At 53.5% G+C, this 25,192-nt stretch overlaps 1 protein-coding gene across 2 annotated transcripts in view; it reads left to right on the top strand.

Annotated features, from left to right (window-relative positions):
- Positions 1 to 23,911, top strand: part of Celsr1 (cadherin EGF LAG seven-pass G-type receptor 1) — a 143,168-nt gene extending 119,257 nt beyond the window's left edge. Inside the window, exons 23-35 of one of the 2 annotated variants that reach the window (XM_074084709.1) lie at positions 2,130 to 2,256; positions 4,558 to 4,758; positions 12,631 to 12,805; positions 16,507 to 16,619; positions 16,972 to 17,051; positions 18,557 to 18,683; positions 19,314 to 19,439; positions 19,910 to 20,004; positions 20,303 to 20,406; positions 20,564 to 20,713; positions 21,103 to 21,336; positions 21,590 to 21,848; positions 22,065 to 23,911. In XM_074084709.1, the coding sequence (XP_073940810.1) occupies positions 2,130 to 2,256; positions 4,558 to 4,758; positions 12,631 to 12,805; positions 16,507 to 16,619; positions 16,972 to 17,051; positions 18,557 to 18,683; positions 19,314 to 19,439; positions 19,910 to 20,004; positions 20,303 to 20,406; positions 20,564 to 20,713; positions 21,103 to 21,336; positions 21,590 to 21,848; positions 22,065 to 22,074 (1,801 nt within the window). In that variant the 3' untranslated portion in view covers positions 22,075 to 23,911. Of the gene's footprint in view, positions 1 to 2,129; positions 2,257 to 4,557; positions 4,759 to 12,630; positions 12,806 to 16,506; positions 16,620 to 16,971; positions 17,052 to 18,556; positions 18,684 to 19,313; positions 19,440 to 19,909; positions 20,005 to 20,302; positions 20,407 to 20,563; positions 20,714 to 21,102; positions 21,337 to 21,589; positions 21,849 to 22,031 lie in introns of both variants that reach the window. The other variant, XM_020184602.2, reaches the window with a different exon arrangement.
- The last annotated feature ends 1,281 nt before the right edge of the window (positions 23,912 to 25,192 follow it).

Here is a 25,192-nt window from a genome sequence, read left to right as displayed (position 1 = left end):
GGGGTGTCAGAGCCTGGACATAGACACGCACACACACACACACACCACACACACACACATCCCAACATGCAGACACTCACACAAGCTCGCATATACACATGCAGACACAGATATGCACACAGACACATGCACACCAAGGCACATAAATGCACATGTGGATGAGACATGTTCACACAGAGCCATACAGGCATGCACACACATACAGAGGACATCAGTTATACACACGGATGCACACACGCACACATAGACGTGGAGACTCACAGGCATACACACATGCATATAAATGTACACACATGCAGGCCCTCAGGCACACAGGTCCACATAGCACACAGATATGCACACAAACACACACACATACACAGACACACGGGTGAAGACATAGAACGCACATCTGGGCACACTGACATGCTCACGCATGCACAGGTTTCCTCCGGAAGGCTGAGGGCAGGACGGCTGCTCGCCTGCAGGACTCCTGTGGTGCACAAGCCCCGTTTCTCTGCCTGACATGGAGAGAGCTAGTTTTGGACACACACGGGAGGTGGGATTCAGAGACTGGGACCAGGAGCCCTTGACTGACAGTGACAACTTCCACATCGGGTCCCTGACCTCAGCTTCGCCCACAAGGCCAAGCGCAGCACAGTGCTGGCTCCCGGGCCCACAGCAGGGTTTATCTGGACTGTGACTGAAGCCAGCAGAGATGCTCCCGGGAGCAGCCAGAGGCACAGTGTGCCCAGCAGTGTGTGCAATGTGAAAGAGCTGTGTGTGGTTGGGAACACAGTGAGCTCCTTACTACCTGTGCACGTGAAGACTGAATGGAAAGGGACTTGTCCCACGATTGGAGGACAGCAGTCTTTACACCGTCCTTTCAGCTGTGGTGCTGCCCTGTCTCTGCAGTGAGCCGCTTTTACCTCCATTTGGCTGCTTTTATGCAGAAGAAAACAGGGTGGAATGGGCTTGTGCAAGAATGGTCCTTGTCGGGCTGGGATGTAGCTTGCCTAGCATGCTCAAAGCCTTGGGTTTGATCCCAGCACCAAAAAAGAAAAGACAAAAAAAAAAAAAAAAAAAAGAATGGTTCTTGTTGCCAGACTTGGTGCAGTCTAGAACATGAAATCATGGCCATCTCCCCTCATGCCTAGGACACTACCCTAGCTTCAGAGAACCAGAGCCAAATGCCCCTCCTCATACCCAAAGCTGGGCCCAGATGTCTTGCACTGGGAGTCCCTATGCCACAGTGACATTCCCCATGTCACATTCCTCTGGACTGTGAAGAGAGCCACCCTCTAGGGCTGGGCTCAGCCAGGAGAGCGTGTTAGCACTCTTGCTTCTGACCTCTCCAGATGCTGGCTGGTGAGCAATCAAGCAGTGTCTGGAGCACAATAGAAACTTGGCTTACAAAGGAGAGAATAAAGGGGCCCCTTGCACAGTGAGGAGGTGTTGGCGTCTGGCGTGTGGGGCACAGTGGCTCTTGGGCGTGGCTGGCTGTCCCTGGTCATTTGTTTGAATTCTGGCAATTAGTTCTGGCACTAGTGATCTGCCCCCTGCTTTGTGCTGCTGCTTATTATCCCCACATCTGAATGCTTTGGGCAAGTGTATTAACCATCACATCCCACTTTACAGATGAGTAAACTGACGATCAGAGAAGTTATGTGAATTTCCCAGAGTCGGGGAGGGCAGGGCCCTGGCCACAGCTTGTTATATTGGGGCTTCCCGTCAGTGGAACAGGAATAATAATTGGGCCCTGACTTCCAGGCAGCTCCCATAAAACGTTGTGTAACCTAAGATGAAAGTGGGCAGTAATGGTGAGGTGTGCTCCTGAAGTCACTGAGACTCAAAGGAAGGCTGCAGAACAAAGCTGCTGTCTTAGCCTCGGCTGCTGCACACAGACACAAAGCGAGCATGAGACGCTGCCCTTTGGGATTTTCTGCTACTTGACACATAAACCTTGAACTTAAGAGGGTGCTGGCAACAGCCCCAACCAGCCACAAAGGGAAGGGAGAATGCTGAAGTCATGAGGGATGCAGGAGGGAGCTGCTGTGAGCTCGTGAAACTCAACACACACGAGCACCCACGCAAGACTGCTCTCTGCATGTGGGAGGGACTGCTCACCCCTCCCCTCTCCTTCTCTGCAGCACTGGTGGAACTGGAGGCTGGTCGGCCAAAGGCTGCGAGCTCCTGTCCAGGAACCAGACCCACATCACCTGCCAGTGCAGCCATTCAACCAGCTGTGCAGTGCTCATGGACATCTCCAGGCGTGAGGTGGGCGCTCCCCTGGCCACCCTGCCCTGCTGGCATGCGTGCCCAGGGGCCAGTCCCTGTGGAAACCGGAAGCTTGCCTAGTCCCCACCCCACCCCTTGACAAACCACATCTTCTTCTGGGCACTTTGAACAAATCAAATTGCACCGATTAAAAGTGGTATTCTTGGAATTGGTGAGGATGGCTGCAGAAAATTCTGTTGAACGGGTTTTCAAAGAGCCCAAGTTGTACATTGAGACTATAGTGGTAGCTCCTGGCATGTCACCCCCCACCCAGAGCAGGGTCCCTAGCCTTCTGTCTGTTAGGTGAGATGATGCCATCTGGACACCCCCTTAGAACGTGAGAAAGACATGGTGTCTCGCCAGGCCACACACCGGCCTCAGGGTTGGGGCCCTGGTGACATAGTGGGTAATGTTTAACCTGTGGCGAATGAAGCAGCCAGGGGATGTGACCAGCCATTGTGGACACCGTAATAGAGCAGTGTGACCCTGAGCAGGCTCAGAGGGCCTATCCCAGCCTCCGTTGTGGAGGCCAGCCTGGGTGTGCCTCTGTAGGACACTGATGAAGTCTGGGGTGTCATTACCTGTCACCTCCTAGGTGGGATGTGGCCCAGGATCCCAGCCTGCTGTGCCTGCCCTGGTGTTAAGAGGTCTAGGCTTCTGCAGGTCCTTGGAAGCATCAGCTTTGGACACTGCTCACGTGGTATCACTGGGGACAAAGTGGCTGTCTGTGAAATGTGTGACTGAAGTCATCGTCAGCCCACCAGGGGCAGTCCCTGTCCTTGTGACCCCTCACTCCCAGGGCAGGTGACACTTTCAAGCAGCTAGCCCCAGGGCCTGGCCTGGAGGGGCTTAGTTATCAGTGAGCTTCGTCTGGCAGGTGCAGAATCTGGGGTCCTCTGGTGGCAGGAAGTCAGGTAGTGTTGGGAGGTGACACACAGGCTGAGGATGCTGAAATTGAGGTGCAAGAAATGAAGTCAGAGTAGATAAAGGCTCCCATGTCCTGGGCCCCTCAAAGCTAACAGGTCTCTGAAGAGCCCAGCCAGCAAGGGATCCTGGGGCTGCTGCAGGCTCCCAGGGGACCCAGTGTCCAGGGCACCGGAAGGAACCTCAAGATGAGCAGTTTCTAGGGCCATCAGCACTGGGTTACATGCCCAACCTCGCTTTGGCTTCCCAGGACCACTGTGGACAGCCCATGGCTCACAGCTCTGCATCAGCCAGCACCTTCTGGTAGGTGCTAGAGAATTTGATTGTGCCTCAAACGTCCAAATTACCCAAGACATTGAGCCCTGGACCAGGGTCACACTTTGCCAAGGCACAGGAGACTCACTCAGCGTGAACGGCTTACTGCTGGCTGAGATGCTAAATCGCATGCACGTTTTATAATTAAAAAAAAAAGACTAATTCATTGCCCTTAAGAAATGAATGGTAAAGGATCCAGAAGTTTTAAAATGTGAGTCAATCCTGTGTGAACTCTTAGAGACAAACAAGCACCTGGCCCTGGCGTCATCACAGATGTCACAGAAGCTGTGCACTGGGGCGTGGGTGGGGTCAGTAGGAAGGACGCGCCTGCTGGAAGACAGTGGTGTACGTGAAATGTCATGTGGGTCCCAAATCCCCAGAGATCACGGTATTCGAGCTCTTGAACTCCGTTTTCTCATGTGTAAGGTGAGGGCAAAGTGGATATTTTCCTCCCAGGTCCAGTCCAAATATCGTATGAAATAACGCACGGCAGGGTTGAGACAGCCCCGATACCTAAGAAATGCTCAGTAAAGGTCGTTAATTACTCACATTTTATTATTACAAACTATCCATTTTCTTCGTAAGAACGAGGAATGTTTTAGCCAAAGGACTGAATTTATGATAGGATTACAAAACTCAGGAGGGCTGGCTGGCTTCTGCAGCCGGACGCACACACCCAGCTCTGTGGAAGGCCTGAGCTCCTGTAGCTCAGGATTTGGGGTAGAAAGGCTCAGTGCTCCTGACCACAGGATTTATGTGTGTGTGCTTTGTTTTTTCTAATGTGGCAAAATGTGCATCACATAACTTAAGGACAGTTAGTGGCACAAGCCACCCCACTGTCATGTGGCCATCACCACTGTCTTCCTGGAGGGCTTGTTTATCATCCCACTGTCCATTTGGTTGTGTGGGTTTGTGCCGTCCTGACTGAGGTCACAGCATAGTCACTCTGGTTCCTGCCAGTCTCTGAAAATCTAATAATCCATCATGCCTTTTGTCTCTGTTATTCAAAAACTTGATCAGAGTCAGGCCCTCACCTCCTGTCTTTAACCAACCCACCCACAGCATGGGGAGGTCCTGCCCCTGAAGATCGTCACCTACACCACCGTGTCCCTGTCCCTGGCATCCCTCCTGGTGGCCTTCATCCTGCTCACCCTGGTCCGGACACTGCGCTCCAACCTGCACTGCATTCACAAGAACCTCACTGGAGCGCTGTTCTTCTCCCAGCTGATCTTCGTGGTCGGGATCAACCGCACAGAGAACCCGGTGAGGCCTGTTTTCCTTGCTCTGGCCCTGGGTGTCCCACATGCTGTCATATGGCTGTGTCTTTCAGTCTTCCTGGAAGGAAGGACACCCCACCACTTGCCTAGGAGAGGGTGTGGGAGGAGACTGTTCCCTGCTCCTGAAGTTCAAGTGTGGCAGGGAATCCCACAGAAATCTGGGCTCTTTGGACCAAGCTGTGGGTTTATGCCCTCGTGAGACACTCCCTCCCAGGGCCCCCATGAGACCACATTGGAAGGGCCAGTGGCTCCAGGTAGCTCAGGTCTCATTGTCTTGATGTAGACACTATTGATATCACAAGAAATCACAATCATTTGCTAAATCCCAGAGTCCTATGTAATCAAGTTTCCGTGGCCCAAAGACACTAGTGATGTATGTTATTAATGAGTGTCCATAGAACACAGACCCCCCCCAGCCACCCGTCATCTACTTCCCGTGACAGCTGTGTTTCCCTGGAGCACAGCCCCAGTGTGGAGAGCTGGTTTCTGAAGAAGAGAAAGGAGCTAGTGGCAAGAGCAAATGGGGGTGAGGAGGAGATGAGAGAGGAGAGGAAAGATGGGGGAGCTTTTGCTTGACCTGATTAAATATGGGGCTTTCACGTGGGCTTAAAGGCGTTGCATGACGTCCAGATATCACTAGAGCTTGTTGGGCTGTTGGGGAAGGTCATAGGGTATCCCAGAAGCTCATGGGAGGATCCTGGAAGCTCATGGAGTATGGTGGAAGCTCATGGGGTGTTTGGCCACATAGGTAAAGCCAGTAGGTTTTTCTGGACCAACAGTGATGATCGGCCACCCTTTCCAAGGCCCCTCATTCCCTCTTTTAGCCTCTGACTTCTGACCTGGGGACCAGGTCCTTGGGGAGGGACAGCACAGATCTAAACTGATGAAGCAGGTGGGAGCCACACCTTCATCATACCTGCCAGCCGGTGCCCTCTCCTGTGTGCAAGCTTGTTACCACTGAGGACGACTGGCCTTTTCAGGGTGAAATGGGGACTGTCTTGAATTTTAACCTCCCAAAATAATACAACAGTGCTGAATGCTCAGCCATGTTAACACCTGCCCCGTGCTGTGGAAACCACTCTGAGCACCCTGGCTGCTGTCCCCACCACCACACCTCCACTCACAGATGCCTTGAAGGATCTTACATGGCTGTCAGTGGGAGTAGGGTCCCAGGCCCTTCACCCCCTACCTCTCTGGCAGAAGGTGAGGGGGTCATTCTGAACTTGCCTTTGGGAAGAGCTGACCAAGATGTGACCTTTAACTGCCCAAGAGCACAGGGCCTTAGGACGTTGAACCCTATACCCACAGTCACCATTTGCACTCTCAGTGGGTAGCCTTAAATAAGTACTTATGTTGAGCTCTTGACCTGGGACACAGCAGGGGGGGAGTTCCCCATCCTGAAGCTGGTGCTTCCACAGCTGGGTGTTCCTGAGGGGTTGGATGCACCCATGCTGAGGGTTGGGCAGTGTCTCGTCCAGGGTTCAGAGCTTTCTGAGTTTGCAGTACTGGAACATGGAGACCTGAAACATGCAAGGTGGCAGATTGTGGGTGAGGGAACACAGGGAGAAGCCTTGCCTGTGCCCCCCACAGCTGGGCCTGCAGCTGGCGAGCTCCCTCTGTTTTTACCAGCAAGGCTGTCTAGACACGTACCATGGGCGCTGTCCGGCCAAGGTGAGCAGTGGGACTTACCACTGAATACAACGCCAGAATTGTCCAGTCGGTTACTGACAGCCCAAGAGGTGTAAAGACAGGAATGTGACAGATAAATACCAGCGAGAGCCAAGCCAGGGGTCTATGTGGTCATCAACCTAAAGCAGCTGGAGGGAGGGAACCCCATCATACCAGCAGGGAGGGGACAGCTGTATGAAGGAGAGGACCGTCACTGGGGGGACAGAGCCATCTAAATGTTTAGGTACCTAGAAGATGAACTCAGAATATACCTATGAAAGATACAAGTTCATTTCAAAAATTCAAGGGAGATGGCTAAGATCGTAATAAAATTTTAATGGAACTATTAATCAGAACTTGCAGGGTGTCATAAAAGCAGAACTTAGAGGGGATTATAGTCAGATTGCTGATATTAGCAAAAAGAAGGGAGGCTGAAAGCTAGTGAGCTAAGTGTCTAAGTTGACTTGTAGCAAAAGAACAAAACTCAGAGGAAGAAGAAAAGAGAGGATAAAGTAGAAATAAATCAAATAGAAAATAAAGGCGTAGGAGAAGATAAATAAAGCCATTAGCTGTTATTTCATATCTCAGACAGGCATAGTGGTACACATCTACAATCTCACCTGCTTGGGAGGCGGAGGCAGGAAGATCTTGTTTGAGGCTTGCCCAGCAAAGTTAGCAAGACCCTGTCTCAAAACAAAATAACAAGAGAAGGGTTGAGGGCGTGGCTCAAGTGGTAGTGCCTGCCTACCAAGCAAAAGGCCCCGAGCTCAATCCCCAGCACCCCCAAAAAGAAAGGATAAATCTCCAGTGAGTCCATTGAGGAAAAAAATAAAGGCATAAATAATGAATATTGAAGAATGATGAATATTGAATAATTGAATAATGAAGCCTGGACAACTTTAGGCTGACGCAGCTGAAACTTAGATGAGATGGACACCATCTCGGAAATACAACCATTTTCTTGACACCGATCTATGACATAGAGAGCTCGAATTGCCCCCAGGGCCACTGAAGAGTTTACATTGGAGCTTAAATAATCATGCCCAGGCCGTGTTAATCTTAGGAGTGTAAGCAAGGGTCATTTAGCGTCATAAATGTCACCTCACTACTACACTTAAGGAAAAAATACTATTTTTCTCAATGCAGAAAAAAATTTGTGATAAATTTTACAGCCATTCATGATTAGAAAGAAAAGGAGGGAACCTTTGAACAAACTAGGAATGGGGGAACTCTTTCATCTATTGGAGGGGCTCTAGAGACCCCATAGCTGGCAGCTGCGGGAGGTATCGCAGCCTCACCACATTCACTGCGGGGCTGGAGAGCCTCGCCAGGGTGGGAGAAGGAAATTAAAAGCATGGGGGGGAGAAACAGCTACTCGCGTAGAACTTGTGTTGCACCGGCTATTATAACCCAGCGGTGACTGCATAGGCTGTGTGCAAACACGCCGTCTCGTGCTGTGTGTTACACACTCGTGTAAGGAGCTAGCTGGGTTCCATGGGCGATGCCGTGAATCACAGAAAAATCGAAATCTACAGACAATCCTGAGAAACAAGTAGGGAGTTTACAAGGCAGCTGCTGCTGTTGGAGATACCAGTATTGAAGTGTTGTTTACAGAGCAGTGGAGGGCCATGGGGGGCAGCCCTGGGAGGGATGGCGAGCCAAGTCTGGCTGTGGGAGGACAGAGATGAGGCGCTGGCTGCAGCTAGGGGGCGCTGGACCAGCAGCTGTCACAGGCGGCCCACGATTGTGGCAGGTGGCAGGCATCATATGGAGATGAAGGAGCCCAAGAAGGAGAGAAAGGTGCAGAATATAAGAGGTTGGGATAGGCAGAGGGCGAGGCCCAAGGTCCCAAAGAATTGAGAAGGGATCAGATCTGGGATGCTGCTGACAACAGCTATGACAATGACATGTCATTGTTCATGACGACAGGATGGAAGAGAAAAGCACAGGCCAAGATAACTGGTTGCAAGTGACTTTCCATATTTACAAGTGGCATTTTCGAAATATAAGGTCCCAGTGCAATGACTGGGAGTTGTGGGGGAAGGGCAGCCTTAGAGCACTATGTCCACTGCGGGGACCCAGCTGAGGCTGTACACGCGGGTTCCCTCCTTTTACTCCTGACAAGAGCCGGGAGATGGACTGTGGCTTCTTGACGGTCAGGGAAGCCCTGCTCAAGGAAGTCCGGCTCAGTAGAGTGGAGGCCGCTCAGGTGGAGGTGGCAGAGCTGGGATGAGATAGGAACCTGGTCCTTGGTGCCACCTTTCTGTGAATCCCAAGGAACAGCCCCTGGGCAGACCTTTATCTGCTGAGAGGTTAGAGCCAAAACCAGCCTGCTCCGAGGGCAGACCTGCTGCAGGGAACTCTGTGTGCTGTTTCATGTGCCCATGGCTGAACAGTGAAAGGTGTGAAGCAAGCTGATCCTCACTCCCTCATACAGAGTGACTCCAGAAGTTCAAAGGTACCTGACCTAGACCCCATCACACTCTCAGCAACATCTTGTCTGAGGTGGTGGCCTTTACAAGCATTGTCCCCACAGCTGTTGCTGAAGCTGTCATCTTGTCCTTGCTATTGCAGCCCTGCAGCCATTCCTCCATATGCACTGGGGATTGTCCCAGGACCCCCGTGGGTACCAAAACTGGAGGAGGCTCCAGTCTCTTATGTGAGTAGCATAATACATAGTACAAGATGAGGTCGTCTTTGTGTATAACCTCTGCCTCATCTCCAGATTAATTACACTATCCAATGCAATGCAATACAAGTTGAGTAGTTGTTACACTGTATTGTTTAGGGAATATTGGCAAAAAAAAAAAAATCAGTACAGAGTACTGCACTGAATATGCAATACTTTGGATATACAATATTTTAGATACAAACCCTCAAATACAGAGGGCTGATCCATTAAAGCTACCAAAGACCTGAATTTAACAAGCTTCCCTGCACCGGCAGGTCGGGAGCTGTGTCTAGTCAGGACAGGGCCGAGTGGGACCACCCAGTTACTCCCAGTGGTTCAAGATAAGGGGTGGAGGCAGATTGGAGATCCAGTTGTCTGGAGATGGTGCCAAGGAGTCCCATCTTTTGTTTGCAGGCAGTGTGGCACCTGGAGAGCCTTTGTTTTAGAAGGGGGAGCCTAGGGACAGATGGATGGTGGGTGGGAGGGTGGAGCAGGGGCCAGCAAAGCAGCCTGGATGGTGTGCTCCTCCTAGGCCCAGTAGTGAGTTGAGGCCTAGAACAGAGGCCAGGACAACAAGCTGGAGGAGAAGGGTAGTAGAGGAAGGAGGTGTTGGGGTGATTTTAAGGGCTCCAGGGAAGGTAATTGAGAGGAATGAGCAGGTGCGACTGCCAGCAATCGTGATGAGAACTCAGACAGAGTGGCAGAGTCTGGGTGCAGCTGGATGTACCCATTGGAGGGCCACAAAGCCCAAAGCCTGGACATGGACAGACTCTGAGGAAAGACATGGAATAAAAGAAGAAAGATGAGAGGAAGAAAGTTTTTGACTAGCTGGTCAGGGTCAAGTTCAGACTTCAGCTCCTCCTCCTTGCTTATCACAAGCAGTGGGTCCCCTCAAGACCCTTCTGTGGGTGGCAAACCCCTCACAGGGGGAGGGTGGGCACTGTTGCCTTCTGGGCAGTGCGTCCCAGCAGACCTTGAGCTGTTCCCACTACTGAACTTGTGGCTTCCCAGCATGGCCATGGGAAGCACTAGGTGTGGAACACAGAGGACAGGCCCATAGGTCTGTCAGATGAGCCAAGACCAAACCTCCCAGCTGCCTCAGTGATCCCCAAGGCCAGGTGCAGAGCTGGCCTGGGCTGTGGGGGAGTTTCTGGCACTTAGGTGACAGTGCAGCTGGCTCCCCACCCACCCTCTCCCATCGGCATGTTCCTTGTGCATTGGACAGAGAAGGCTCTCAGGTGAAGTGCTGTGAGATTTGTTTAAGATCCTTCAAGCTGCTTCTGAGTGATCTGAAGAGAGAAAGCAGAGTTGACAGGCAGGCCACTCCTTGCAACCAAATACCTGGTGTGAAATGCCCGGGGGCCATCCCGCCTCATTTCTGACTCATGGAGGAGAACTTTCTGGGCAGCCACGCACTGGTGAGCACCCCAGGAGGTGAAGAGGAAGCCAGTGTGCAGAGTTCCAGGGGCTTGGCACAGTGCCTGGCTTTTATGGGTTTTTTTCTAAACTCACAATCCTGTCTCTGGGCGAGGTTTTTCATTTCCCAGAACCCTGGCAGGCTGAAATGATTGATTATGTATTTATTATGTGTCTTTGTTCTGCCTCTGGGAAAGGCAGCACGTTTAGTGCAGAAGTGTGCGTGTATGACCCCTCCAAACTGAAAAGATCGTATTTCTAGCAGTGGTTTTGTGAGTTTACTTTTTGTATTACTTAAAGCAACACAGCAGCCAACCTTCTCACCCTCTTCCTTTTCTTAAGCCACTGTGCTTTTATCTTGGGAAACTGAGGTGTGTGGTGTGGGTTCCTCCAGCCTGGACTTGCCCTTGCAAGTGGTTTCCTGATGCAAGCAAAGGGCCTGTCTCCAGCCATAACAGAAGGTTGCTTTCCTTCTGCTTTGGTTCCTGATTTTGTGATGGATTTGGCAAATGTTATTGCTAAAATGGCTTGCTCCCATACTTCCGGGGTTTTATTTCTGGAGAGCATCTGGCCGGTGCAGGCTGACCTGGAAGCAGGTGGTCACTGTTGTGGTACCCTCCAGCCTGTGCTCTGTTGACCTCCCTCAGGGTGCAGTGGCCTGACCATACCTGCATCCAGTGTTTGTTGAGGCCCAGGTCTCCTTGGAGACCCCCAGGAAGCTGGGCTAATGGGAGGCTGCAGAGCGCTGGACTGTGTGTGCCACAGTGGGGCCCAACTGTGGCTTTGGCCAGGGATATGGGGCTTAACTGAGGGTGTAGCCAGAGGTGAGGCTAAATTGTGGGTATGGTTAGAGGATGGGCTCCAGGGATGTATCCAGGGATGGAGTTAAACCGAGGGTGTGGCCTGGAGTGGGGCTACATTGGGCATGGTCAGTGGGTGTGACCAGAACGAGGCTAAGTTGTGGTTGTGGTCAGGGACTCAGCTGGGGGATGGGACTGAACTGGGGCTTAGTTGTGAGTGGGCCCACAGTGGGGGCCAGGGTCTTTCTTTAATCTCTCACCTCAGGAGCCCGGTGTCCCTGGCCCCTCCCCACCCAGCTGGCTCACTGCCCCGAGGGGAGGCAGGCTATCCCTCAGCCACCCTGTGGATGTTGATTTTCTCTTGGCCACTGGCCAGATGCTTACCCCACCCAGTTGAGGACAGATAGGTGGAGTGGTGTGACACTCATCCCTGTTTCTGTTTCAGCAGAAAGTCCCTACTGGACGGGGAGGTCTGCATCAAAGCACCTCCCCCCTTCTCAGTGGCCTCCCCGTTTCTCAGTGGCCTCTCCCCTTCTCAGTGGCCTCCCCCCCCTCAGTGGCCTCCCCATTTCTCAGTGGCCTCCCCTCCTCAGTGGCCTCTCCCCTTCTCAGTGGCCTCCCCCCTCTCAGTGGCCTCTCCCCTTCTCAGTGGCCTCCCCCTTTCTCAGTGGCCTCCCCCCGTCTCAGTGGCCTCCCCCCCCAGTGGCCTCCCCCCCTTCTCAGTGGCCTCCCCACTTCTCAGTGGCCTCCCCCCCCAGTGGCCTCTCCCCTTCTCAGTGGCCTCCCCCCTTCTCAGTGGCCTCCCCCCGGGCAGTAGAGACCATGTGGGGTCAGCAGTGGGTGACACTAGCCAAGAACCCAGCCTGAGCAGCCCCAGCTCCACAGTGTTTTTAAAACTTTGAATCTAATCCCAACATTTAAAAAATTTGTGCCTCACAAAAATATGTATTTCTAGCTCCTCAAAAAAACTAGATGCTCTGCCTACCCCTTGTCCCTGAGTGCCACTCACTGGTGGCAGTGACAGTGATCCGGGCTGAGGAAGGGCACCTTGGGCATGGCTGCCAGGTGCCTTCCTCTCCCATCCACAGTGGGCACCTGAGACGCTGCAGTCCCTGGTGAATGAGACAGAGAACCAGGAGCTTGATCATCACTCATGGACCTAGAGGCCCGTACATTGCCGAGTGGCTCCAAACGGCTCCCGCCTCAGAGGAGTCTCCCACTGAGCCTAGGCCCCTCTGCAGTCCCTGTGCAGTGTCCCCCGCCTCTTTGGGCTGCTCGCTGAGCCCAGCCCCTCTCTGCGCAGTTCCTCTGCACAGTAGTTGCCATCCTCCTGCACTACGTCTACATGAGCGCCTTCGCCTGGACCCTGGTAGAGAACCTGCACGTCTACCGAATGCTGACCGAGGTGCGCAACATTGACACGGGACCCATGAGGTTCTACTATGTCGTGGGCTGGGGCATCCCGGCCATCGTCACAGGTGAGGATGCACAGAGCAGTCCTGTCACGGTGGCAGATACAGATTCGTAACCAACCACTGCTTAGTGGGGATCCACATGTCATTGCTGGAACCAGTGACCCTCCATGCAGGCAGGAAGGGCTACCTGTCCTTTCTCTCCCAGCCCTGCATGTTTATCTGTATACACAAGGGCAGTCGCTCAGTGCCCACCTGGGAGATGTGTCTCTGGTCAGGTGCAAGCTCCTCAAGAGCTGAGCCAAGGACTGTTCAGGGTTCTTTCTGTACCACCTAACAGAACAAAGTTCCTTGTCTGTCACTGGATGGGGAGGGGATGAGTGAGTGAGAGGATTGGTTAGGTGGTGGATGGGTAGATGGGTGGATGAACCGAAGACTGGGTCAATAGACAGGTAAGTGGATGGATGGATAAATGGAAGGGTAGGTCAGTGGGTGATCGGATGGATGGATGGATGAACATGAGGAAGTGGATGAAGGATGGGTCAATGGATGGGCAAGTGAGTGGATGAATAGACAGAAGGTTGATGGGTCAGTAGGTGAGCAGATGGATGGATGGGTGAGTGGATGGATGGAAGGATGGGTCAAATGATAAATTAGTGGATGAACGGATAAATGGATGGGCGGGTCAAAGGGTGAGCGAGCAGGTGGGTAGATGGATGGGTGATGAACAGATTGAGGCGGCAGTGGATGGATGGATGGATAGATGGGTGAGTGATGGGTGGATGGATAAATGGATAGATGGGTGGATGGATGGGTGGGTGGATGGATGGATGGGTGGATGGATGGATGGATGGGTGGGTGGGTGGATGTATGAATGGATAATTGGATGGATGGATGGATGGACGGATGGATGAGTGGATGGATGGATGGATGGGTGGATGGGTGGATAAATGGATGGGTGGGTGGATGGATGGATGGGTGGATGGATGGATGGATAGGTGGGTGGATGGGTGGGTGGATGGATGGGTAGGTGAATGGGTGGATGGATGGATGGGTGGATGGATGGGTGGATGGATGGATAAATGGATGGATGGGTGGCTAGGTGGATGGATGGATGGGTGGATGGATGGGTGGGTGGATGGGTGGGTGGGTGGATGGTGGATAATTGGATGGATGGATGGGTGGATGGGTGGATGGATGGAAGGATGGATGGGTGGATGGATGGATAAATGGATGGATGGGTGGATAGGTGGATGGATGGATGGGTGGGTGGATGGGTGGGTGGATGGATGAATGGATAGTTGGATGGATGGATGGATGGATGGATGGATGAGTGGATGGATGGATGGATGGGTGGATGGGTGTATAAATGGATGGGTGGGTGGATGGATGGATGGGTGGATGGATGGATAGGTGGGTGGATGGGTGGGTGGATGGATGGGTAGGTGAATGGGTGGATGGATGGATGGGTGGATGGGTGGATGGATGGGTGGGTGGATGGGTGGGTGGGTGGATGGTGGATAATTGGATGGATGGATGGATGGATGGGTGGATGGGTGGATGGATGGAAGGATGGATGGGTGGATGGATGGATGGGTGGATGGATGGAAGGATGGATGGGTGGACGGATGGATAAATGGATGGTTGGGTGGATAGGTGGATGGATGGATGGATGGATGGGTGGGTGGGTGGATGGATGGATGGATGGATGAATGGATAGATAGGTAGCTCAATGAATACAACAGCAGTGCTTACTCAGCACGCTCTTTATTAAGTATCAGAAAGTCACTGTTTGCTTCCTATTAAAGAAAATTCACCCATCCAGCTAGTCCCTGGGGTCCCAGTGATGTGGACACAGTCTAGAGAGGGGAGTTGCTGCCACTGGGTATCCTCAGTAGCAGTGACAGGTCTCCCAGCCTCCTTGACCCTCTTGTGTTCCCACCCAGGAGCCTCCAAGGGCCCAGGGAGTTCTGAATGTGACTTGTGCCTCCATTTCAAGAGACCTTGAGGGACATTTGCAATCCTGGGTGGCCCACAGGGCAGGTGCAGGTGTGCCTCCTCCTCCTCCTCCTTCACTGAGGCAATGTCTGCTCAGATTAGTTGTCATCATCAAAGAATTTTCAGATGAGAAATGTGTTCTAGGAAGTGGCGTTTTAGCTCCACGATGCAAACATCCCGGGGCCTCAGACAGAAGGGTTCTGTCCTCCCCGCCCCCTGACCCCAGCCTCTGTCACATCACACATGTGAAGTGCCACTGCCTCCTGAGAGGGTTTTGGAATCCAAATCCAGATATTTCGCATTTCTAACTTGCTTTAAAAACAGACTTTGTTAAAGGATCGTGAGATGATTCCCAAGGATCCTCAGGCAGATATTGTTGGTCAATTGCAGCTGCCTCGTCAGGCTGTCTGGGGCTGCAGGGTCTCAGCACTTTTGTGGCCATCCCGAGCCCCACCCCTGGGCAAATTCTCTCAGGCTGCCTCGGCCCCTGTAAGTCTTGGTTGTCCACGTACCTCCCAGGACCAGGGGTGTATTTGTTCATTCTTTCATTCATTCATCCACCCATCAGTTGAGTGCCTCCTTTATGCCAGGCTCAATGCTTGGCCTGGGGTCACAGCAGTGAGAGGACTGCAGAGCCTCTGTCCTTGGGGAGTCACCCCTCCAGGTCAACGGGGCACTTAGTAACAACCCACCCAACTCTGGGTTCATACGCAGACCCTTCACTGAAGGGGGTGTAGAGAGCAGACATACGAAGGTACTCTCGAGGCAGATGGCTTCTGAGGAAGGGCCACTTGTGTTAGGGCTGGAGGTGTGGCAGCACATGCGAGACCACAACAAAGAATATGGCTGGCTGAGGACTGACCCGAGCCCAGGACACGGTATCAGAGAGCCATATGGGCTGCAGCCTCCCAAGTCATGGAAGAATCCAGGTCTGTCTCCCGAGGGCAGTGGGTGGTCATTAGAGGGTTTAGGAACAGGGGAGTGACCTTTCTAAGATTTAAGTAAGGAGAACGGTGGAGAGGGTGTGGAACGATCCAGGCTGGGTCTGGAGTCTTAGAAGCCACCAGGGCACACCTGAGCCACCAGGGCACACCTGCTTATCCCTCCTAAACAAGGTTTCCTTTGAAGATGGTCCCCTAAACTTTGTCCTGGTGGTGCTGTGTGAACAGGCAGTCCTCACTCAACTTAGCACCAGTTGTTAGAAAGATGGCTGTGCCTAGGTGACATGGGGACTCCATGTGCATAACACTCCCAAATGTGAAGCCATGGTGGGGGTGGGAGTGCCTGTATGTGGTGTGTGTGCACTTGCGTATGCATCGTTTTGGTATATGGGTGTGTGCGTGTGTGTGTACGTGGTGTGTGCATAGATCTGCCTACCACAGCCCCATGGGTGACGCTATGCCTCCAGCTGTCTCAGGGCCTTCCTCCCTTGCACCTTGGGTTGGCCTCTGCAGGCTGGCCACAGGGCCCTCCCCAGTGAGACTACTTTCCTGGCTCTTTCATTACAACTCTCTTGTCTCTGGTCTCCCTCAGACCCCTGGCCTCAGGGCCTGGGGCAGATCTGCCCGAGTTGGGGTCATGGCCTATGATTTACCTTGAGAGGCTTTGTTCAGAGGGGCCCTGGATGGGCTCCCTGGGCCTTTGTCACAGCTAGGTCTTTCTCTCAGGGTTCCTGTTCTTCCCTCCCAGGTGGGGGGTGATACTGGGTCTCATGGGTGGCCACTAGGCTTTGTGGCCCTCACTTTTCTCTACCTTCCTGATGTATCCAGGACTGGCGGTTGGACTGGACCCCCAGGGCTATGGGAACCCCGACTTCTGCTGGCTGTCCCTTCATGACACGCTGATCTGGAGCTTTGCTGGACCCATCGGAGCGGTTATAATCGTGAGTGCTGGGACCTTTGCAAGCTTGCCCTGTGGGGACAAGGAGCCCCAAGGGTGGGTGGCTGAGGTCACCGACTTCTCTCAGTAGCCAGGGTGGGCAGGAAGGGTATCCTCAGATCCACAGGTACAGGTTATGTTTCCTGTCCACTGAGAGACACCGTCCTCCCACCCCCTGGAAGGTCCACGACAGGCAGGCTGCAGCCTGGCCACGGGATAGCCTCACCCAGCACGCCTGAGGCGGAGGCCTCTCATCCAGCCGCGTCCTAAGATGAGGATGCAAATCCACTGAAGCATTTGTCTTGCACAGACAAAAGAGTCGGCCACCTGACTCTGTTTTTGTTTTTTTTTTCCAGATCAATACAGTCATTTTTGTCCTGTCTGCAAAGGTTTCCTGCCAAAGAAAGCACCATTATTATGAAAGAAAAGGGGTTGTGTAAGTTGGGGGTGAAACTGACTGGTGGGGTAAGACCTGTTACGTGGGCCCAGAGTCCACTGAATGTTCAGTGTGCATACTGGGCAGGACCTTGTGAAAGTGCCCATTGCTCAGACCCTTGGCCACTCACTCACCAGGGGGCAGCACAGCCAGGAGATGGGGCAAGCACTGGACTTGAGATGCTCCCCACAGTGGAGCTACAGGACTTGGAGGTGGGTTAGCTGAGCAGGAGGGATGCAAATAGTGGCTCCTGGTCCCTGGGACGGGCTGGGGCTATAGTAACTGGATGGAGGAAGGGGGCACAGTAAGAGATGGTCCCATGTTAGGGTCAGACATGTCATCAATGTTGAGGAGCCTAGAAACAGCAGGGTGGGGGGCCGATGGGTGGGAGCAGGGAATAGAACATTCTGGTTGGTGGTAACAGAAATGCTGGGGCCCCTGTAGTGGAAGAAACCCCTGTCAAGAGGGTGTAGCCTGAGAAAAACGGGAGTCAGTGCAGAGGGAATTTCCAAGGGTTTAGGGCTAGGGGATTAGAGGGGACCCGTGAAGCCCCCCGAGGAGCAGGCCAGGTGGTAGTAGGCCTCAGCACAGTATCCAGAGTTGCAAGGAGCAGGAAAGGATGACAAAGGGGCATCTGTTGGGTGGCCAGGGCCTGGTAACCTGCTTGAGGGGAGATGAGGCCAAGCCAGGGGTTGGGTGAAGGGATGGTGCACAGGAGGAGTTCTCGGGGCAGCAGGAAGGTGCCGGGGAGTAGGGTGGGAGAGAGAGGGGGTAGGCAGAGGCGGGGCCAGTGGAGACAGCAGCTTTCTGCCTGAGCTCATCCTCCTGTCTCCAGCTCCTTTCCTGACATTCAGTCACAGGGATGCACTCAGTCCTGTGGGGGGAGGTGTCACAGGGATGCACTCAGTCCTGTGACCTGTGAGGGGAGGTTACTGTTGTCATCCACTTTTACCATGGGGGAGAGAGGCAAGGAGTGGGGAAGTCACTTGCCTGGGTCACACAGCTAGCGAAGGGCAGCGCAGGACTTAACACATCCACATACACAGAGGCCTTGACCACTTCTTCTGTACCACTCCTTGCATTTACACAATTTTCACATTGCACAAAAGCTAGTGCAGCCTTACGCGCCAGACATCAGGGCAGGTCCCACCTGTGTCACATGCGGGAATGCTGGGGGCAGTGGCCTGTGTTAAGTTGTCTTGGCTTGTACTTTCCCATTCATTTTCATTTTCATTGATTGCCCCCTTCTACCACCATCCCCCCTAGCATAAGCTCTGTCTCCCTTGTTCCTGGTAGGAGGCAGGGCCTGGCTCATGAAGGAACTTAGGAAGGGTCTGGGGGAGGGAGGGATGTGGGTGGATGGGCAGGTGCAGGTGAATGGATGGGTGGGTGGGAGGCTGGGTGGATAAGAAGGTGCATGGATGGGCAGGACTGATGACTGGGTGGATGAACAGACACACATATGGATGGATAGTCCAAGGGAGACTCACACCATTGTTCCACAGCTCCCTGCTGAGGACTGCCTTTGTTCTGCTGCTGCTCGTTAGTGCTACCTGGCTGCTGGGGCTTCTGGCTGTGAACAGCGACACACTGAGCTTTCACTACCTCTTTGCAGCCTTCAGCTGCTTACAGGTAGGTGTTGGGCAGGGTCACCCGGTGGGGCCCTTGCTTGAGCCAACCCCAAAGGACCAGCAGTGCCATTGTCCTCAGGTAGCCATGATGCACAAAAGCTAAGGGCAAAGCCTCACCAGCAGAGAAGGAAGCCTGAGGTCCCCAGCTGTCTCTGTTCCAAGTCTTCCAGACCCTGTCCTGGGGTCCTCCTGTGTCTGTCAGGACACAGCCATGGCTCAGTCAGGATAGGGCTCATTCCTTCCTCCTGCCACTGCAGGCCAGCCCAAATCCCACTTGTGTCCCCAGGAAGGGCCAGGGACTGCCACCTGACTTTATGACACCTTATTGGGAACTCTGGATGGCCCAGGAGGCTGTGGCCTGAGACGGGGATCTCACTACCCTCGATGAGCTGCTGCCCTGCCTACGCGTCGGTTTCTGAGACTCCTGTGCCTGAGAAAGCAGCAGCCCTTGATTGCGGGGCGGGGAGGCTTGGTGTGGGCATTGGGCGTCTCCTGGCTGCACTAGCCAGGATGTCCTGGCAATGAGCTCCATGCCTTGACGGGCCACCAGATGCCACCAGATGCCTAGTGTGGCAGTGTTAGGACTATGTAAGTCACACCCGGCCATGAATTGCCGCTCACCTCCCTCCAGGGCCTCTTTGTCCTCCTGTTCCACTGCGTGTTCAACAGGGAGGTACGGAAACACCTAAGGGCAGTGATGGCTGGGAAGAAGCCACACCTGGATGACTCAGCTACCACCAGGGCCACCCTGCTGACGGTAAGAGGCATTGGGGACCCTCAGGAGGCCTGGGAGCTGGCAGCACTGCTCATGGTGTTGTTGTTTGGGGATGATGAGGACCAGACATCAGCCTGAGCTCTGTGGCCTTCATGTCTCAGCACCAGCCACAGAATGCCATGTGTCTCCTTAATATCTCCTGGGAAAATAAGCAAAATCGACTTGATGGGGGTCTCTGTCCAGTTATAGCCCCAGTTCTAAGGTCTTAGGAAGAATGGAGGCCAGGCCAGGTGAGGACCTCCTAACCAGAGGCCCTGGCTGTAGTTAGCATGGTGTCCCCTGACTACAGTTTTCCCTGCGCATACTGTTTTCCCTCCTTTTCACAGTGAAGGTCCCCGCTTGAGCTGGCCCTCCTGTGTGTGCTGGCCAGGGACTGCCAGGGGACAGAGCTATTCTCTGCGCAGGCGCGTGGCAGCCTTGGCTCCCCGTTAACCGTCCCACTCTCCCCACAGCGCTCCCTCAACTGCAACAACACATACGGTGAGGGGCCTGACATGCTCCGTACGGCCCTGGGCGAGTCCACCGCTTCTCTGGACAGCACCACCAGGTCAGCCACCGTGCCTCACTGCTATCTTGGGGTGGGGATGGCAGCAGCTCCTGGGCTGGCCTGCTGGGAAGGCCCAGGCTATGTGTCCTGCCATTTGAGTTAATGAGTCTGACCCTGCATGCTGGAGGCTGTTGCATCCATGCCTTGGGTTAGATGAGAACACAGATGGGGTAGTTTTAAGCTATCTTCTAGAGCACTGTGTGGCCTTTCCAGCACATGCAATAGGTGCTCTGTGACACTGGCGGCCTATCACCTGTCCTTCTGAGTGAGTGCTGAGGCCCACTTGCCTCCTCTCTAGGGATGAAGGGGTCCAGAAGCTCAGTGTGTCCTCTGGGCTGGCACGCGGTGGCCATGGAGAGCCAGACTCATCTTTCATCCCCAGGAGCTCCAAGAAACCCCATGGTATGGTTTTTCTTGGTGGGTGCAGAGCCCCCGACCCATTCTTGTTTGCCTCAGCCTCTGCCACTGGAGCACACACCTTTGAGGGTGCATTGTGGTTCTGTCATGTGCAGAGGGTCAGCACCTCTGAGCCTGAGCTTCCTGCCCTGGTCCCCTGCAGGCCCTGACTCAGACTCGGACAGTGAGTTGTCCCTGGATGAGCAGAGCAGCTCCTATGCCTCCTCACACTCGTCGGACAGTGAGGATGATGGTGGAGAGACCGAGGACAAGTGGGACCCAGCCCAGGGCCCTGTCCACAGCACCCCCAAAGGTGAGCAGTGGGGACACAGCAGGCCAGGTGCTGACTGTGGCTGGTATCCTCTACCTGCCTGCCAGGACATGTCTCTCAGAACTGGAGCCACCCAGGACAGCTCAGGCAAGAGCTACTGAGCAAAGCAGGAAGTTTTGGGAGTCTCTGTGGATCACCACGAGGGGTGGGTGAGGCTGCCAAGAGTGCAGCCAGTGCATGGCTCCCAGTGTTGGGTACAGCAGGGGAGTGGTACCCAGTGTCAGGGCCTTCCCTCCGTGGGCCTCAGTTTCTCCATCTTGGAGTGCAGCTCTGCCAGATCTGTAGGTTGAGGAGCCATGAGTGAATGTCACTCTCCACCAGGAGAGTAAACCTGTAAGCAGACTGGACTGAGTGTCATTTTTATGTCCCAGGGGACTCTCTGGGCAACCATGTCCCAGCTGGCTGGCCCGATGAGAGCCTGGCTGGGAGCGACAGTGAGGAGGCAGGCACTGAGCCCCACCTGAAGGTGGAGACCAAGGTCAGCGTGGAGCTGCACCGCCAGGAGCAAGGCAATCACTGTGGTGACCGACCCCTCGACTGGGACAGCGGGGGCCTGGGCAAGCCTGCAGCTGTGCTCAGCAACCAGCCCCCGGAGCAGAGGAAAGGTGCCTCAGGAGGGACAAGCTGCCACTGGGGCAGGCCCTTGTCCAGTGGGTGGGGGACGGGTGGGGTCTTGTGGGGAGCCTGGGCAATCAGTGGTACCTGCTGGCCCAACCATGTGGACTTTGAGAACTGGGAAGGCAGAACAGATCCCGAGAAAGGCTTGCTCACTCGTCCCAGGACCGCCCTTCTCAAGTCTGCTGTACCACTAGCATCTGCCTAGACTGACCATGACAGTGTCCACCCCTCTCCTCACAGGCATCCTGAAAAACAAAGTCACCTACCCTCCACCACTGCCAGAGCAACCACTGAAATGCCGGCTGCGGGAGAAGCTGGCTGACTGTGAGCAGAGCCCCACGTCCTCACGCACATCTTCTCTGTGCTCTGGTGATGGTCGCGCCCCTGACTGTGTCATCACCATCAAGACCCCACGTAGGGAGCCAGGCCGGGAGCACCTCAACGGGGTGGCCATGAATGTGTGCACAGGAAGTGCCCAGGCGGATGGCTCTGACTCAGAGTAAGTAGCTTTGGCCTCCAGGGCCTTTGCTGGGGTGGGCACAACCAGCTCTCCGCAGGGCCCTGGAGTGCCCAGGCATCCCCTCTCCTGAGTGGGGGTTTCTGCCCTGGCATGACTTCAGACCCCACCCAGCTGTCACCTTCACTGACCCTCCACCTGCCTGATGATTCTTCCCACACGCAGAGGCAGTAACGAAACTTCAATTTGAACCATCAGGAAACCGTGAGGCACGCCTGTCACCCCACAGACCTCATGTTGTCAAGCCCTGGACCGCAGCGCTTGAGCACCTTCTGCCTATGGGGCAAAGGCAGCCCCAGGTGTGAGGGCCCTGCAGTGGCAGCTCCAGACAGTCCAGACACTACGTTCTTGGCCCATGTGGGAGCTAAGGACCCATCAGATCCTGTGCAAGTGCCAAAGCCACAGGCATGTCTCTCAAAGGAGATGTGGACTCTGGGCCGGCATAGCTTGTTCCTCAAGTTCCTCAGACTGAGACAGCCAGAACCATGAAGCCAGCCTGGCCTTGAGGGTGAGAGAGCTGCCACGCTGGACCCCTTGGCTTGCCAGGGTTTGGGGATACCGTGCAGACTAATGCCCAGCAGCCTCCCAACCCTTTTGTTAAAGCACCCGTCTTAAAGTGAACTACTCTACTATGCCGCAAGTGTAAATACTTTCATGTATTTGTGGAGAAGACAAAGGCCTGTGTATATTCTGCATTGCATGGACTTGGTTACTAGTGGGAGAGCCACGGAATGACCTCTTACTACATCTGCCCAAGGAAGACTGAACAGTGGTACTTGAGTCTGTAATGAGTTGACACAGCTGGTCCTGGCAGCTCCCATGTGGGGAGGACTCGAGCCATGAGGTTAAAAACCAAGTTCTTAAAGTTCCTGCAACTGCTTCTGGCCAGAAAGTCGGGGAGCATGGGCATCCAAGCACACACACATGTGCTCCGAGTGTGTGTGCTCTCAGCTGAGGACAGGGCCATCAGCGACCAGGCTGGCCTGTGGAGTGTGGCTGTGGAGCCATTGTTTTACACACCTGTTGTTCTCTGACTGTTCACCCCCCCCCCCCACACTCCTGTTTCAGGCCCACTCCAGGCCTCCGTAGTCTTTCCCAGTTAGCCTGGTACTGCAGGTGGGGAATTCCTTTGTCCCTCTGCTCCTGCCCACAGTGGGATCCCAGAGTGTTCACGTTCCCAAATCAGTTGAAGCCATGAGGTCTTCCAGGATGTCACATTCCTTCCTGCCAATTTTCTAGCTCTTTCAGATTCTGGCACTCTCCAGACAGGCTGGGGTCCCTCCCCCAAGTCTCACCAATTACATCATTTTGCTTCAAATGGCCAATTGTGCAAAGAAACAAAGCCACAGCCACACTTTTCAATGGCTACCACTTTTTTTGGAAACTCATACCGAGGACCATTTTGATTGTCCCACTGTGGACTACTGGCACAGTGTAGCCCAAGGAGCCGCGCAATGGGGCCCGGAATTATTCAGACACGTTTGTTTCTGCATTTCCTTTATTCTTCAAAGAAGGTGCCCAGATATGTGATCAGCACAGCTGCTTCCAAACATGGGAAACCCCACGATGTGATGGGAACCAAATAAAAGACAAAGATTTCCGCACCGGATTTTCGGTTTTGCCCATAAATGACTGCTCCAGGGAAAGACACGTGAAATGGTCTGAGACCCCACACTGCTTCAGAATGGAACGAGGCCTCTGCAGACCGTTAGCGCAGTGTCAGAGGGCATGGCAAGCTGCCACTGAGACACTCTCTGAGCACAAAGGGATTTTACATTTTCAGGTCTCGAGGCAAGCCACTTTCCTAGGATCACTCACTGTTGCTAAGTGGATCTCACCCCTGAAGGTGAGGTTTTTAATCTGATCAGAACTGTTACAAAAAACAGTTGTTTTATTAAGATGGTAAAATTTTAAACTTATTTTTTATGACTTAAGACTTTATGAGCAATTAAGACACTGGAGGTTTGTAACGTGTATTTATTAATGTTCAGCACTGGAACAATGACGAGGAGAGGCTACAATAAATTAAGATTTTTGAATTTGTACCTGTGCCGTGCTGCTTCCTCCCTCTGCTCTCTCGCCATAAGGCACTATGGAGGGGACACTTTCTAAGTCTGTAAGTCAGGATATGGTGCCAGAACTTTCTAGTCATTCTCAGGCCCTGCCACAGGATGGATGGGGAGACCCTACCTAGGGTTTTCTGGCTTTTTCTTCTGGTAGTACTGGGGTTTGATCTCAGGGGCCTGGGCTTGCCAGGCAGGCGCTCTGCTACTTGAACCATGCCTCCTGCCCATTTTTTGTTTATAGGTTCTTTTCTAGATAGGGTCCCTTTTTGCCTGGGGCAGCCTGGGACTACAGTCCTCCCACCCATGCCTCCCACTAAGTGCAATTACAGGCATATAACACTGGGCTTGTTTGTTGAGATGGCGTCTTACTTTTTAATCCTGGCCTTGAACCATGATTCTTCGAATCTTAGCCTTGCTAGTAGCTGGGATTACAGGTATGAGTCACTGTACCTGGCCCAGTGAATTCTTACCTTTCAAATATAATTTTCATTTTAAAATGTCCTTCCTCTTTTTTCTTTCTCTGTTGAGATGTTGTTTCCTTGCCTTCACCTACTGGGGTGGGGGAGGAAGCTGCTCTACCCTCTGATGATTTAAATATTTGGGTCCTCGTTTCTCTTGGCACTGAGAATTCCACTGGCATTATGATAGGTCAACTCTGGGTCAGGTTAACATCCTTATTTTAAACACCAACCTGTGTGTTTCAGCAGCAAGCAACCGCTCAGGCTCCATCGCTAGTCCTGTTGCCCCTTGAGGGGGTGACAGGGAGTGTTCAATGCCAGGTCCAAGGAAGGCCTTGACATGCCGTCTTGGGTGTGCCCTGTACCCCATATATATGTAGCTGAAGCATTTCAGGAAACACACCTCCAGCTCTTACCCTCTGGGACCCCCTCACCCTATCTCCCAGTGACCCTTTTTAGTGGTTCCAGCACCTGCACTGTCTCTCACTTCTGCCCAACTAGGACCACCCAACTGGGAGCAAAGAGAGATAGTAGGGATTCCTCCCTCTTCAGCAGCTCCTAGGGTCCTCACCTGGTGCCAGCTGCACAGCTCCAGAGATCAGGGCCACTCCAGGACCAAAGCTGAGAAGAAAACAACCCACGAACACCCATGCTGAAAGCCATTTTCAAGTGTTCCTCCTGCATACCTACCGTGCACCTTTCGGGGTGCTTGCTAGTGAACATGACAGAGCAGGTGACAGGAAGCATCACTCCGTGCTTGTTCTTCCTAGGTGTGGGTGCCCTTGCAGGGAGATATCATGTG

This window comes from Castor canadensis, chromosome 8, assembly GCF_047511655.1.
Source record: "Castor canadensis chromosome 8, mCasCan1.hap1v2, whole genome shotgun sequence".
In the NCBI taxonomy this organism is placed as follows: Eukaryota; Metazoa; Chordata; class Mammalia; order Rodentia; family Castoridae; genus Castor; species Castor canadensis.
Note: the sequence above shows the minus strand (reverse complement) of the source record. Positions and strands in the feature narration are given on the sequence as shown.